The sequence below is a fragment of the Scyliorhinus torazame genome, unplaced genomic scaffold, assembly GCF_047496885.1.
Source record: "Scyliorhinus torazame isolate Kashiwa2021f unplaced genomic scaffold, sScyTor2.1 scaffold_333, whole genome shotgun sequence".
Lineage (NCBI taxonomy): Eukaryota > Metazoa > Chordata > Chondrichthyes > Carcharhiniformes > Scyliorhinidae > Scyliorhinus > Scyliorhinus torazame.
Window position 1 is genome coordinate 125,768 of NW_027308060.1, and position 15,156 is coordinate 140,923.

At 50.3% G+C, this 15,156-nt stretch overlaps 1 protein-coding gene across 2 annotated transcripts in view; it reads left to right on the forward strand.

Moving 5' to 3' along the window:
- The window catches only part of LOC140406169 (zinc finger protein 106-like), a 125,809-nt gene that overhangs the window by 61,147 nt on the left and 49,506 nt on the right, over positions 1–15,156 (forward strand). For both annotated transcript variants that reach the window (XM_072494304.1, XM_072494305.1), the window contains 3 exons: positions 2,719–3,409; positions 9,638–9,707; positions 14,982–15,136. In XM_072494304.1, the coding sequence (XP_072350405.1) occupies positions 2,719–3,409; positions 9,638–9,707; positions 14,982–15,136 (916 nt within the window). The remainder of the gene's footprint in view (positions 1–2,718; positions 3,410–9,637; positions 9,708–14,981; positions 15,137–15,156) is intronic.

Sequence of the window (15,156 nt, forward strand, 5' to 3'; positions counted from 1 at the left end):
ACCATCCATGCCCTGAGTTCACCTGCCTTGCCTGATAAGCCTCTTGCATTGAAATAAATGCAGTTCAATCTGTTTCTCTGCCTTCCACTTTTCTCCTTACTGGCTTTTTCTATCCCCTCTTTACTACCCTCTGACTTCCTGCCACATTAGTTTAACCCTCCCCAACAGCGCTAGCAAACAACCCCCAAACATCTGCTCCATAAAGGCCCTAAGCGCCTTTACAACCCCTGAGAGAGCTAGAGACTTGGGCCTGAACTGGTCCATTTTAGGCCCCAGTACACAATTGAAGTCCCCTCCCAGAACCAACTGGTGTGTATCTAGATCGGGAATGTAAACCAACAGATTCCTAATAAATGCCACATCATCCCAGTTGGGGGCATAGATATTTACCATTACCACCAATGTGCCTGCCAGAGATCCACTGATCACCACGTGCCTACCGTTAGGATCGGCCGCGATCCTGGTGGCCGACGGGGGACCCGCTTATTAATAAAAATTGTCGCATCTCGGGCCCTACCATCAAAGCCCGAGTGAAACACGTGTCCCACCCACCCCCTCTGCAGTCTAGTCTGATCCCTTACCCAAAGTGAATCTCCTGCAAAACACCACATCAGCATTTAGATTCCTCAGGTGAGCAAAAACTCACGACTCGTCACTGGGCCACCCAACCCCCTCACGCTCCAGGTGACCAACCGAATTGAGGGTGTCAACCACCCCCCAAATCCCGGAATCAGCTATTTCCACCGTTAGTGACTACTTAATAAATATTCAAGAGATACAGGCGATAAGCTCTCCCTAGATGGCCGACAACCCCACCCAATCAAATCAAGGAAGTCCTATAGAAAACTAATCCCACCCCTCTTCCCCGACCCATCCAAATAGACAAACTGAAACCAGAATTCAAGCCCCCCCCAGAACAAAGACAATGACATTGCCTAGCCTGAGGATAAAGTATTCCTCATGGCACGGTTCCCTACCAAACTAATTTCCAATGAGAGCCATAAATCTACACAGCCCGTCTCCCAGTCTTCAGCATCCCCCCCCCAACAAGCATACCCCATACATCAAAAAAAACCATCAACCCCACAAAGAGAAAATCAGATTTTATCAACAGCAATATACAGGATATCCCAACTCACAGTATTCAAAGAACCTGTACAACACATTCAACTAGGCCCAACTAGGGGGGGAGGCTAGACTACCATCGCACATCATTTCTTCAAACATCTGCGATAGATATTTAGTGGGATTCGGCCGCAGCAACCCCACGGCTCTGAGGTTCTGCCTTCTTGACCACTTTTCAAGATCTTCGACCTTAGCTTTCAATCTCTTATTGTCATCGGCCACCACCGCCATCTCGGCCTCCAATGACACAAGCTGCCCACCGTGCCTCGTCAGCGCCTTCTCCACACCCTCCAGTACCTCGCCATGCTTCTTTACTGCCTCAGCAGTCTTGTCAAGTTTCACCCACAGTGCCCAGCGCTTCCTCAATTGATTTACTCAGATTCTTCAACACCAACTTCCAAAGCTTGTCGAAATGCTTTACAAACTACTTTGCGAGCACATCCGAGAGCATGTCAATCGGGCGGCTGTCGACGGCAATGCTGCTGTTGCTATTTTCTCTGCTGAGGAACTGCGTAAAGCTTCCGAATCTGCCAAAGAATTGTCCTCTGCTAGTTTTTTGCGTTCTTTCCCTTTTCTTTTTGGCGTATGGTCAGTGCGCGAACCCTGCAGCACAGATCCAGATTGCTTTCCTGCAAAAATCTCCCAAAGAATCTGCCAAAATGGGCTCAAAAATGTGGATCCTGGTCGGAGCTACCTAGTGAGTGACCTCTTCCCCCACATCCTGCCACTGCAAGTCCCACAAAGGCACAGTTCATTGCTCATTCTCATCCACAGCTCAAGAATTAAGTGAAAGGAGTATCATGCTAGGGAAGGTATGAGAGGTCATGTTTGCTCCAAGTTGGGTTAAGTATCAAGTCGAGCAGCATTCCGTTCATGACTATTCAATGTGAGGGGGTCATAAGGATGTGCTCTGCCTAGTGATCAGATGCTCCTGACAAGAATGGAAGCTCATTGCTGTGAGAAACAGGGCAGAGATGAAGTGGTTCCCCATTAACAGAGACCTGGAGGGATCCTAGTAGCACATACAAATTGATTTGGGAATGTACAGAGGTGGGAGGGGGGGGTTTCCAAAAAAATCCTCTCATCCACCTGCTTCTGAAAGTTAACTTGCCAGACTGCAGGCCAGGCAATAACCGGGCACATGCAGACTACTGTTGAATATGGGTCTGGAACTCCTCCCCTAACTAGACATGCCTCTCTCTTATTGCACACTCATTTGCTTTCCCTTTCTCATTTTCTACTTCAACTCCCTTTCTCCTCCTCCCATCCCCTCCCCTTCCTCCCCTTTCCTTCATACACATTCCGCCTGCTGCCTGTTTCTCCACTGTCCCTTCTTACCCTCTTTCCTCTCGCCTTCCTCTCACCCCCCCCCCCCCCCCCCCCCCCCAACCACACACACACACACACACAGCTATCCTCCCCAGCACCCTATATTGTTCCCAGATACATGAATATTTTCTGATTCCCATCTTGTAGGACAAGGTTGGAAGGGGCAGTGGCTGTAACTGTTCATGACTGCTCTGGTCAAAGAGCGTTTGGGTATACTGTACCTGGTCACTAGTTATGGTATTATAATTTGATTTTATTTTCCAGGTTTGGGATTGAGATGGTTCCCTCTGTGCAGACCGGCCTGGATGCTCTGGAGCTCGATGAGGATGAAAACTTATCCTCTCTGGAAGGTTTTCAGTGGGAAGGGATCTCCATTGCGCCAACTGGAACCATTCGGAAGCGCAGCCTCTCTGAAAGCAGTGTGGTCACAGACAGACGGTCGATTTACAGCCTGTTTGGTGATGAGCTGAAAGATTTGGAGGGTTACAAAGGCAATGAATGTGCTCCTAGCATTCCAAACAGCCGACTACCTCCAATACCTCCAGGACCAAACTCATCGGCATGCCAGGCAAAATCAGCCACCTGCGACAGCCCTGCCTTCTCCAAGGCATTCCAGTTTGGCAGCATTCGCAACAGCTCACTGCCTGACACCAGCTCTTCAACCCAGGAGCCTCACTCTGTGAAGACCGAACGGGACTCAAACTCACCTCTACCATTTGAGAGCATTTCCACACAAAGCAACAGACTGGGAAAGAAGTGCCTCATTCCCACCAGTGATGGCTCTTGTGGGCAGAGCACTCTTGAGGCAGATGAGTCCAAGGTTTTCGCCCAGCAGAGTTCTTCAGCTGCAGTACAAGGACTGAATGCAGCAGATGGTGCAACTGATAGCAGCTACACATCTGGAGGTGAACTCAATGATACTCAAACCCTGGGGAAGAAAAGAAGAGCAACAGCTGTAAGTGACTAATTCAATGCTGCTTCACCACATTAGGCAGAATTACACTGAGTGTAGGGGGAAAAAACAGGTTATTCAGCCCAACTGGTCCATGCCTGGTGTTAATGCTCCACATGAGCCTCCTGCCACCTCACCATCATTTCACCCCATCAGCAAACCTGTTGTTTTCTGTGTTTGTTTATCTAACTTTCCCTCCAGTCTACACTCTTCGCATCTACTCCAAGTGGTCGTAGATCCACATTCAGACCGCTCTCTGGGTAGAGATGTTTCTCCTAATCTCCTGATTGATGTTGAATCTCTTATCACTGCTTCCCATTTTAGACACCCATCCCCTCGCTCTTCCCTCTTCATTACACTACCTGCTCACTACATGGCGGTGCATTCACCTTGAGGTAAAGAGACAGTTTCTTTTCTTTTTTAAAATATTTTATTGAAAATTTTTGGTCAACCATCACAGTACATTGTGTATCCTTTACACAATAATATAACAGTATAAATAACAATGACCTGTTTTATAAACCAAGAATAAATAATATATAACAAAAACTAAAACTAAATGGCAACTGCCTTGTCTCAGATAAACACTCTCCAAAAATATGATTTAACAGTCCAATATACAATTATTTATAGCAACGACCTATACATATTATACATATATATTAACAACCCTGAGAGTCCTTCTGGTTCCTTCCCCCCCCCCCCCCAACCCCCCCTGGGCTGCTGCTGCTACCTTCTTCTTTTCCATTCCCTCTATCTTTCTGTGAGGTATTCGACGAACGGTTGCCACCGCCTGGTGAACCCTTGAGCCGATCCCCTTAGGACGAACTTAATCCGTTCCAGCTTTATAAACCCTGCCATGTCATTTATCCAGGTCTCCAGCCCCGGGGGCTTGGCTTCCTTCCACATCAACAGTATCCTGCGCCGGGCTACTAGGGACGCAAAGGCCAAAACATCGGCCTCTCTCGCCTCCTGTACTCCCGGCTCTTGTGCAACCCCAAATATAGCCAACCCCCAGCTTGGTTCGACCTGGACCCCCACTACTTTCGAAAGCACCTTTGTCACCCCCATCCAGAACCCCTGTAGTGCCAGACATGACCAGAACATGTGGGTGTGATTCGCTGGGCTTCTCGAGCATCTCGCACACCTATCCTCTACCCCCAAAAATTTACTGAGCCGTGCTCCAGTCATATGCGCCCTGTGTAACACCTTAAATTGAATCAGGCTTAGCCTGGCACACGAGGACGATGAGTTTACCCTACTTAGGGCATCAGCCCACAGCCCCTCCTCAATCTCCTCCCCCAGCTCTTCTTCCCATTTCCCTTTCAGCTCATCTACCATAATCTCCCCCTCGTCCCTCATTTCCCTATATATATCTGACACCTTACCGTCCCCCACCCATGTCTTTGAGATCACTCTGTCCTGCACCTCATGCGTCGGGAGCTGCGGGAATTCCCTCACCTGTTGCCTCGCAAAAGCCCTCAGTTGCATATACCGGAATGCATTCCCTTGGGGCAACCCATATTTCTCGGTCAGCGCTCCCAGACTTGCGAACTTCCCATCCACAAACAGATCTTTCAGTTGCGTTACTCCTGCTCTTTGCCATATTCCAAATCCCCCATCCATTCTCCCCGGAGCAAACCTATGGTTATTTCTTATCGGGGACCCCACCAAGGCTCCCGTCTTTCCCCGATGCCGTCTCCACTGTCCCCAAATTTTCAAAGTCGCCACCACCACCGGGCTTGTGGTGTATTTCTTCGGTGAGAACGGCAATGGGGCCGTCACCATAGCTTGTAGGCTAGTCCCCCTACAGGACGCCCTCTCCAATCTCTTCCACGCCGCTCCCTCCACTTCTCCCATCCACTTACTCACCATTGAGATATTGGCGGCCCAGTAGTACTCACTTAGGCTCGGTAATGCCAGACCCCCCTATCCCTACTACGCTGTAAGAATCCCTTCCTCACTCTTGGGGTCTTCCCGGCCCACACAAAACTCATGATACTCTTTTCGATCCTTTTGAAAAAAGCCTTCGTGATCACCACCGGGAGGCACTGAAACACAAAGAGGAATCTCGGGAGGACTACCATTTTAACTGCCTGCACCCTCCCTGCCAGTGACGGGGATACCATGTCCCATCTCTTGAAGTCCTCCTCCATTTGTTCCACCAATCGCGTTAAATTTAACCTATGCAATGTACCCCAATTCTTGGCTATCTGGATCCCCAAGTAACGAAAGTCCCCTGTTACCTTCCTCAGCGGAAAGTCCTCTATTTCTCTGCTCTGCTCCCCTGGGTGCACCACAAACAACTCACTTTTCCCCATGTTCAGTTTATATCCTGAGAATTCTCCAAACTCCCGAAGTGTCCGCATTATCTCTGGCATCCCCTCCGCCGGGTCCGCTACATATAACAACAAATCATCTGCATATAGAGATACCCGGTGTTCTTCTCCTCCTCTAAGTACTCCCCTCCACTTCTTGGAACCCCTCAATGCTATTGCCAGGGGCTCAATCGCCAGTGCAAACAATAATGGGGACAGAGGGCATCCCTGCCTTGTCCCTCTATGGAGCCGAAAGTATGCAGATCCCCGTCCATTCGTGACCACACTCGCCACTGGGGCCCTATACAACAGCTGCACCCATCCAACATACTCATCTCCAAAACCAAATCTCCTCAGCACCTCCCACAGATAATCCCACTCCACTCTATCAAATGCTTTCTCGGCATCCATCGCCACCACTATCTCCGCTTCCCCCTCTGGTGGGGGCATCATCATTACCCCTAGCAGCCTCCGTATATTCGTATTCAGCTGTCTCCCCTTCACAAACCCAGTTTGGTCCTCATGGACCACCCTCGGGACACAATCCTCTATCCTCATTGCCATTACCTTGGCCAGAATCTTAGCGTCTACATTTAGGAGGGAAATAGGTCTATAGGACCCGCATTGCAGCGGGTCCTTTTCCTTCTTTAGGAGAAGCGATATCGTTGCCTCTGACATAGTCGGGGGCAGCTGTCCCCTTTCCTTTGCCTCATTAAAGGTCCTCATCAGTAGCGGGGTGAGCAAGTCCACATATTTCCTGTAAAGTTCAACTGGGAATCCATCCGGTCCCGGAGCCTTCCCCGCCTGCATGCTCCTAATTCCTTTCACTACTTCCTCTATTTCAATCTGTGCTCCCAGTCCCACCCTTTCCTGCTCCTCCACCTTAGGAAATTCCAGCCGGTCCAGAAAGCCCATCATTCTCTCCCTCCCATCCGGGGGTTGAGCTTCGTATATTTTTTTATAAAATGCCGTGAACACTCCATTCACTCTCTCCGCTCCCCGCTTCATCTCTCCTTCCTCATCCCTCACTCCCCCTATTTCCCTCGCTGCTCCCCTTTTCCTCAATTGGTGGGCCAGCAACCTGCTCGCCTTCTCCCCATATTCGTACTGTACACCCTGTGCCTTCCTCCACTGTGCCTCTGCAGTACCCGTTGTCAGCAAGTCAAATTCTACGTGTAGCCTTTGCCTTTCCCCCGCATATTGCCTGTCCACCCTCAGAAGTTCTTGCAGCAACCGCTCCCGTTCCCTACTCTCCTGCTTTCCTTTATGTGCCCTTATTGATATCAGCTCCCCTCTAACCACTGCTTTCAGCGCCTCCCAGACCACTCCCACCTGGACCTCCCCATTATCATTGAGTTCCAAGTACTTTTCATTGCACCCCCTCACCCTTAGACCCCCCCCCTCATCTGCCATTAGTCCCATGTCCATTCTCCAGGGTGGGCGCCCTTCTGTTTCCTCCCCTATCTCCAAGTCCACCCAATGTGGAGCGTGATCCGAAATGGCTATAGCCGTATACTCCGTTCCCCTCACCTTCGGGATCAACGCCCTTCCCAAAACAAAAAAGTCTATTCGCGAATAGACTTTGTGGACAAAGGAGAAAAACAAAAACTCCTTACTCCTAGGTCTGCTAAATCTCCACGGGTCTACACCTCCCATCTGCTCCATAAAATCTTTAAGCACCTTGGCTGCTGCCGGCCTCCTTCCAGTTCTGGACCTCGACCTGTCCAGCCCTGGTTCCAACACCGTATTGAAATCTCCCCCCATTACCAACTTTCCCACCTCTAGGTCCGGGATGCGTCCTAGCATCCGCCTCATAAAATTGGCATCATCCCAGTTCGGGGCATATACGTTTACCAAAACCACCGTCTCCCCCTGTAGTTTGCCACTCACCATCACGTATCTGCCCCCGTTATCCGCCACTATAGTCTTTGCCTCAAACATTACCCGCTTCCCCTGTTCCCCTGTTTTTCGCATCTAGCCCCGAATGGAACACCTGCCCCACCCAACCTTTGCGTAGTCTCACCTGGTCTATCAGTTTCAAGTGCGTTTCCTGTAACATAACCACGTCTGCCTTAAGTTTCTTAAGGTGTGCGAGTACCCGTGCCCTCTTTCTCGGCCCGTTCAGCCCTCTCACGTTCCACGTGATCAGCCGGGTTGGGGGGCTTTTTACCCCCCCCTTGTCGATTAGCCATCCCCTTTTTCCAGCTCCTCACCCGGTTCCCATGCAGCTGTGTCCCCCCCAGGCGGTGCCCCCCCCGCCCATCCCACCCCATGCCAGCTCCCCCCTCTCCCCAGCAGCAGCAGCCCAATAATTCCCCCCCCCCGCTAGATCCCCCACGAGCGTAGTTACACCCCCCATGTTGCTCCCAGAAGTCAGCAAACTCTGGCCGACCTCGGCTTCCCCCCGTGACCTCGACTCGCACCGTGCGACGCCCCCTCCTTCCTGCTTCCCTATTCCCGCCATGATTATCATAGCGCGGGAACCGAGCCCGCGCTTCCCCCTTGGCCCCGCCCCCAATGGCCAACGCCCCATCTCCTCCACCTCCTTTCCTCCCCCCACCACCTCCTGTGGAAGAAAGAAAAGTTACCACATCGCAGGATTAATAACATAAAACTCCTCTTTCCCCCCTTTTTACCCCCCTCTTCGCCCCCCATACTTGCCCCACCACTTTGTTTCAAACGTTCTTTTTTTATTAACCCGCTCATTCCAATTTTTCTTCCACGATAAAAGTCCACGCCTCATCCGCCGTCTCAAAGTAATTGGTGCCTCCCTTGATATGTGACCCACAGTCTTGCCGGTTGCAGCATTCCGAATTTTATCTTCTTTTTGTGAAGCACCGCCTTGGCCCGATTAAAGCTCGCCCTCCTTCTCGCCACCTCCGCACTCCAGTCTTGGTATACGCGGATCACCGCGTTCTCCCACTTACTGCTCCGAGTTTTCTTTGCCCATCTAAGGACCATCTCTCTATCCTTAAAATGGAGGAATCTCACCACTATGGCTCTAGGAATTTCTCCTGCTCTCGGTCCTCGCGCCATCACTCGGTATGCTCCCTCCACCTCCAGCGGACCCGCCGGGGCCTCCGCTCCCATTAACGAGTGCAGCATCGTGCTCACATATGCCCCGACGTCCACTCCCTCCGCACCTTCAGGAAGACCAAGAATCCTTAGGTTGTTCCTCCTCGCGTTGTTCTCCAGCGCCTCCAGCCTTTCCACACATCGTTTATGGTGTGCCTCGTGCATCTCCGTCTTCACCACCAGGCCCTGTATGTCGTCCTCATTCTCGGCAGCCTTTGCCTTCACGACCCGAAGCTCCCGCTCCGGGGTCTTTTGCTCCTCCTTTAGCCCTTCGATCGCCTGTAATATCGGGGCCAACAGCTCCTTCTTCATTTCCTTTTTGAGTTCTTCCACGCAGCGTTTCAAAAACTCGTGTTGTTCAGGGCCCCATATTAAACTGCCACCTTCCGACGCCATCTTGGTTTTTGCTTGCCTTCCTTGCCGCTGCTCTAAAGGATCCACCGCAATCCGGCCACCTTCCTCTCCTTTTTCCATCCGTATCCAGGGGGGATTCCCTTCTGGTTCACCGCACAGTACTTTTAGCCGTTAAAATTGCCGTTGGGGCTCTTATTAAAAGCCCAAAAGTCCGTTCCACCGGGAGCTGCCGAAACGTGCGACTCAGCTGGTCATCGCCGCACCCGGAAGTCCAAAAGAGACAGTTTCAACAGTACAACTGTTCTTCATGACCACTGTTAACTACTCAGATTATGTTATTTGACTATTAGCTGGGCTTGAACTAATCCAGCAAATGAGATGTCTAATCCCAATCATATGTGCAATTGATCGTGGCAATGTAGTATAATGGACGATGGGTTGAATGGGCTCCATGTGATCAATTGATTTTTCTCTGCTTGTGTAGGATGTTTTGTCTTCAGAAGTCCCTTGTTTGGAAAGGAAGAATAAGAGAAGGAAACTCAAAAGCAAAAGAGGTAAGTAAATGACTCTTCTAGATTACTTGGGATTGGAATATACAGATCAGCATCTGGTGATTCTGCTAGAATAGCCCCAGTGTACTCAAAATATTCCATCTAATTCTATGATGATGTTGTGCTGACTTCCCCTCTTTTCTCCACATGAGCTGTAGTGGGGAGACCCTCAACCCCTACTTGAGCAGTTACTGATGAGCTCCCCTCCAAGCTTTGTTTACATTTCCATTCAGTCTGCAAGCGTGACCCTGATCTTGTGCTGCCTTGCCATTTTATTTCTCTAGATCACTCTAACTTGTCTATCCTCAGCCTCCACAGAGAAGCTCCACCGAAACCCGGAGTAACAGCACCTTATCTTTCGATTAGGAACTTTTGCAGCTTTCTGAACGAAACACTTTTGAGTTCAGCAATTTTTTAAAAAATAAACATTTTATTGAGGTATTTTTGGTATAGTGACAACAACAAAATAAATAATATACATGAAACCATAAACATAGTGCAAAAGCCATTTACCTCTCAAAGAACAAAGAAAATTACAGCACAGGAACAGGCCCTTCGGCCCTCCCAGCCTGCGCCGATCCAGATCCTTTATCTAAACCTGTCTTCTATTTTCCAAGGATCTACTTCCCTCTGTTCCCCGCCCATTCATATATCTGTCTAGATGCATCTTAAATGATGCGATTGTGCCCGCCTCTACCACCTCTGCTGGCAAGGCGTTCCAGGCACCCACCACCCTCTGCGTAAAAAAACTTTCCACGCACATCTCCCTTAAACTTTCCCCCTCTCACCTTGAAATCGTGACCCCTTGTAATTGACACCCCCACTCTTGGAAAAGCTTGTTGCTATCCACCCTGTCCATACCTCTCATAATTTTGTAGATCTCAATCAGGTCCCCCATCAACCTCCGTCTTTCCAACGAAAACAATCCTAATCTACTCCACCTTTCTTCATAGCTAGCACCCTCCATACCAGGCAATATCCTGGTGAACCTCCTCTGCACCCTCTCTAAAGCATCCACATCCTTCTGGTAATGAGGCGACCAGAACTGCATGCAGTATTCCAAATGTGGCCTAACCATGTGACCGTCATCTTCACCGTTTGCCCCCTCCCGGCCAGAGACAACGGAAAAGCGTCCCACCTCGGAAAATCGCCCTTCATTTGGTCCACCAGCCGGGCCAGATTCAATTTATGCAGCCGGTCCCATTCCCGCGCCACTTGGATGTCTAGGTACCTAAAGCTTCCCTTTACAACCTAAACGGCAGGTCTCCCAGTCGCCTCTCCTATCCCCACGCCTGGACCACAAACATCTCACTCTTTCCCATATTAAGCTTATACCCTTAAAACCGGCCAAATTCCCCTAGAGTCCTCATGATTTCTTCCATCCCCTCTATTGGGTCCGAAACATACAAAAGCAGATCATCCGCATAGAGTGAAACCCTGTGCCCCCTCTCTTCTCCCCCAGCCCCTTGAGGCTCTCGGAGCAATTGCCAATTGCCAACGGCTCTATAACCAGCGCAAACAACAGTGGGAGAGGGGGCATCCCTGTCTCACCCCCCGGTGCAGTCTAAAATAGTCCAATGTTGTCCTATTCGTCCGTACACTTGCCACTGGAGCCTGATACAGTAACCTGACCCAGTCAATAAAGCCCTGCCCGAATCCGAACCGTCCCAGTATCTCCCACAGAGAGTCCTATTCTACCTGATCAAAAGCCTTTTCTGCATCCATTACGATCACTACCTCCACCTCCCTACCTTCCGGGGGCATCATGATCACATTTAACAGCCTTCTTACACTGGCTACCAACTGCCTGCCCTTAACAAAGCCTGTCTGGTCCTTCCCAATAACGTCTGGAACACAATCATCGTTCCCTTAAAAGCCCTGCCTCTGGGGTCTCCGCATACCTCCTATCAATCTGTAGTAACTCTTTTACCAGTCGGTCTGTCTCTGCCCTGTCCACCTTCTCCCTATGGGCCCGTATCGAGATCAGCTCCCCCCTGACCACCGCCTTCAGTGCTTCCCACACCACCCCTGCTGAAATTTTCCCAGTGTCATTGACCTGCAGGTAGCTTCTGAATACATTTCCTCAGCCGCTGGCACACCCCTTCATCCACCAAAAGTCCCACATCCAACCTCCAGTGCGGGCGCTGGTTACTGTCTTTACTAACCTGCAGGTCTACTCAGTGCGGAGCATGGTCTGAGATTGTAATCACCGAGTACCCAGTGTCCACCACCCAGCCAGCAAGGCCCTCCTCAAAATAAAGAAATAAATCCGGGAGTACACTTTATGCATGCGTGAGTAGAAGAAGAACTCCTCACCCTCAGCTGCCCACACCTCCAGGGATACCCCCCCCCCCCAATCAGCTCCATGAACTCTCTTAGTTCCTTTGCCATTGCTGGCACCCTACCCGTTTTCAAGCTTGACCAGTCCAAGCCAGGGTCCATAGCTGTGTTGAAGTCCCCTCCCATGACCAATCTGTGCGAGTCCAGGTCCGGTATCTTCCCCAGCATCCTCTTTATAAACTCCACATCTCCCAATTTGGCGCATACACATTTACTAATACCACCTGCGCCCCCTCTAGCTTCCCACTGACCATAATGTACCGACCTCCCACGTCCAAGACTATTCTACCCGTCTCAAACTCCACCAGCTTATTGATCAGGATCGCGACCCCTCTAGTCTTTGAATCTAGTCTCGAGTGAAAGACCTGACTGACCCAGCCTTTCCTCAATCTAACCTGGTCCATAACTCTAAGGTGCGTCTCCTGCAACATTACCACGTCTGGCTTCAACCCCCTAAGATGCGCGAACACACGTGCCCTTTTGACCGGCCCATTTAACCCTTGAACATTCCAGGTGATCAGCCTAGTTGGGGGGCTCATTGCCCCCCCCCCCTCCGCTGATCAGCCTTCCCCTTTTTTAGGCCCGCCTCCAGCCCGTGCTCCGCACCTCCAGCGGTCCATCCCCAGGCAGCCCCCAACCTCCTCTCTGTCCCTCAGCCCAAGTCCCTCCCTCGTCAACAGAACATTCACCCCCCCCCCCTATTAACAACACCCTGTAACTCAATCACTTTCCCAAACCAAACATATGCACCCCCCCACTGCGCTTCCGAGAGCTAGCTTGCCCAGCTAGCTCGGTGGCCCCCATCTCCGCCCCAGATAGTCTCCCACCTATTGTTCCCTCCCCCCGCCACCCCGCTCATACAAACAAACTCCAACATCAAACAATCACAATTGCCCAACAGAAAAACAACAAGATCAAAACAAGCACACCTGCATCCCCCAACAGTGCAAATGAAAACCTTAACTCATTCAGCTGTACCGCTGGTTCCAAATCAATGCAAACGGCATCATAAACATCTTCCATTTAACGCAAAACGGGAAACGTTTTACAAAAACAGAGAGACAAAAAGAAAGAACAAAAACATGAATGCTGCAGCCAAGTTCAAAAGTTCTCAATCCATCACCAGCCCTTTTTCGCAATGTCCAACGCATCCTCAGGCGACTCGAAGTAGAAGTGCTGATCCTCGTGCGTGACCCAGAGACGGGCTGGGTATAACAGTCCAAACTTCACCTTTTTTTAAAAAAGGATCGACCTGATCTGTTTGAAGCCTGCTCTCCTCCTGGCCACCTCTACACTCAGGTCCTTGTAGACCCGCAGGATGCTATTGTCTCATTTACAGCTCCGTGTCTGCTTGGCCCACTGTAGAATGCGCTCCTTATCTGAGAACCTGTGGAATCTCACCACCATTGCCCTTGGGGGGGGGGGTCTCCCATTCGCGGCTTCCTCGCGAGTGCTCTGTGAGCCCTGTCCACCTCCAAGGGCCAGGAGACTGCCCCATCCCCCAGCAGCTTCTCAAACATGTCTGCGATGTATGCCCCAGCGTCCGTTCCTTCGGACCCCTCCGGGAGCCCGACGATTCTTAGGTTCTGCCGACGGGTCCTATTTTCTAGTTCCTCCAACATCTCCAGGAGCTTCTTCTGCTGGCCCCTCAGCTTCCCCACCTCCAGCTCCACCGTAGTCTGATGTTCCTCCTGCTCTGCCAGCGCCATCTCCACCTTCTGGATCGCCCGATACTGGGCGTCCAATCTATGCTCCAACCGCTCTATTGACTCTTTTATCGGGTCCAAGCAGTCCCGATTCTGCGTAGCAAAGCTGTCCTGAATTACTTGCAACAGCTGCTCCATAGACTGCTGGGTCGACAAGCCAGAGTTCCGAACCGCCGCCATGCTGTCTTCTGTTGCAGCTACAGCCCAAGCCTTCTCTATCATTTTGTTTCTGCCCTTACAAACACTTCTAGCCATTCTCGCCATGCACCGAAGTGGGAATTCAGTAAACAATTGCCACTAACATCCGTTTTACAATTCAAATCTGGTAGAAAAACAGGGGAAAGGTCCAAAAGTCCGACCAGAGCGTGAGCCACCAAATGTGCGACTTACTCTTTTATAGCCGCCACCGGAAGCAGAGTTCAGCAATTTGACACAATGACTGCTCCTGCTTTATTCAGGCAGCGGTTTTGCCCTTTAAACATCTGCAAGATCCATCTTTTGTTTCTTTGTGTTGCATGATCATCGCCTTTGCCTTGCACCACCATCGATTTGTTATTCAAACTCTTCTGTCTTCTATCCTATCACAGAACTTTCCTTTTGGCCTTTGCCCTCACCTCCAAAGATTTTCCTGAACTTCCCTTCCTCTAAACCTGCTTAAAACCTGTTCCATCACCAACCTCTTGCAGTTCAGCCTAAAGGTCATCAACCTAAAATGACGATCTCTTTTTCTCTTTACCAATACCACCTGACTTGCTGAGTATTTCCTGCATTGGTCTCTTTATTTCAGCTTCCCAGCCTCTACAGTGTTTTGATTTTGTAGTAATGGCCCATGCAGATCATTGTCTGTTCAGCAATACAGGTCAGCATCTGAAAGCCAAATGAGGCTTGCAATTCAGAACCCTGGAAATATGGAAATTTATAGTACACCAGGAAGCCATTTGAGCCATCATGCCTGTGCCCTCTCTCTGAGAAAGGTATCCCCTCAGTCCCATCCACACACTGACTCACCATCCAATTAACCGTGACAAAGCAGTTGATTCCAGTGTCCTCTGGACTTCATAAAGATTTATACTGCAGCCAAACATGGCACAATATTCCATCTATTGGAGCCGTTGGACACCAAGCAGATGACTCCGATGTGTTCAATGTGCAATCATGATCTCACCCCCCAGTAAGGTGTATGTTTTGTTAAAGTGGGTCAGGACCCAACATGTCGGTCATCTGATTCCAGAAAGGTGCCAACTGGACCAGTTGCTGAGCATTTCGCTGCGGGAGGATGAGTTGAACAAGACATTGCAAGGGTTGGATGGTAACCTGCTGCAGGCACGTGCTGCACTTCAAGCCACTTACATCGAAGTTCAAAAGCTGTTGGTTCTTAAACAACAGGTACTTTTGGGATGATGCCA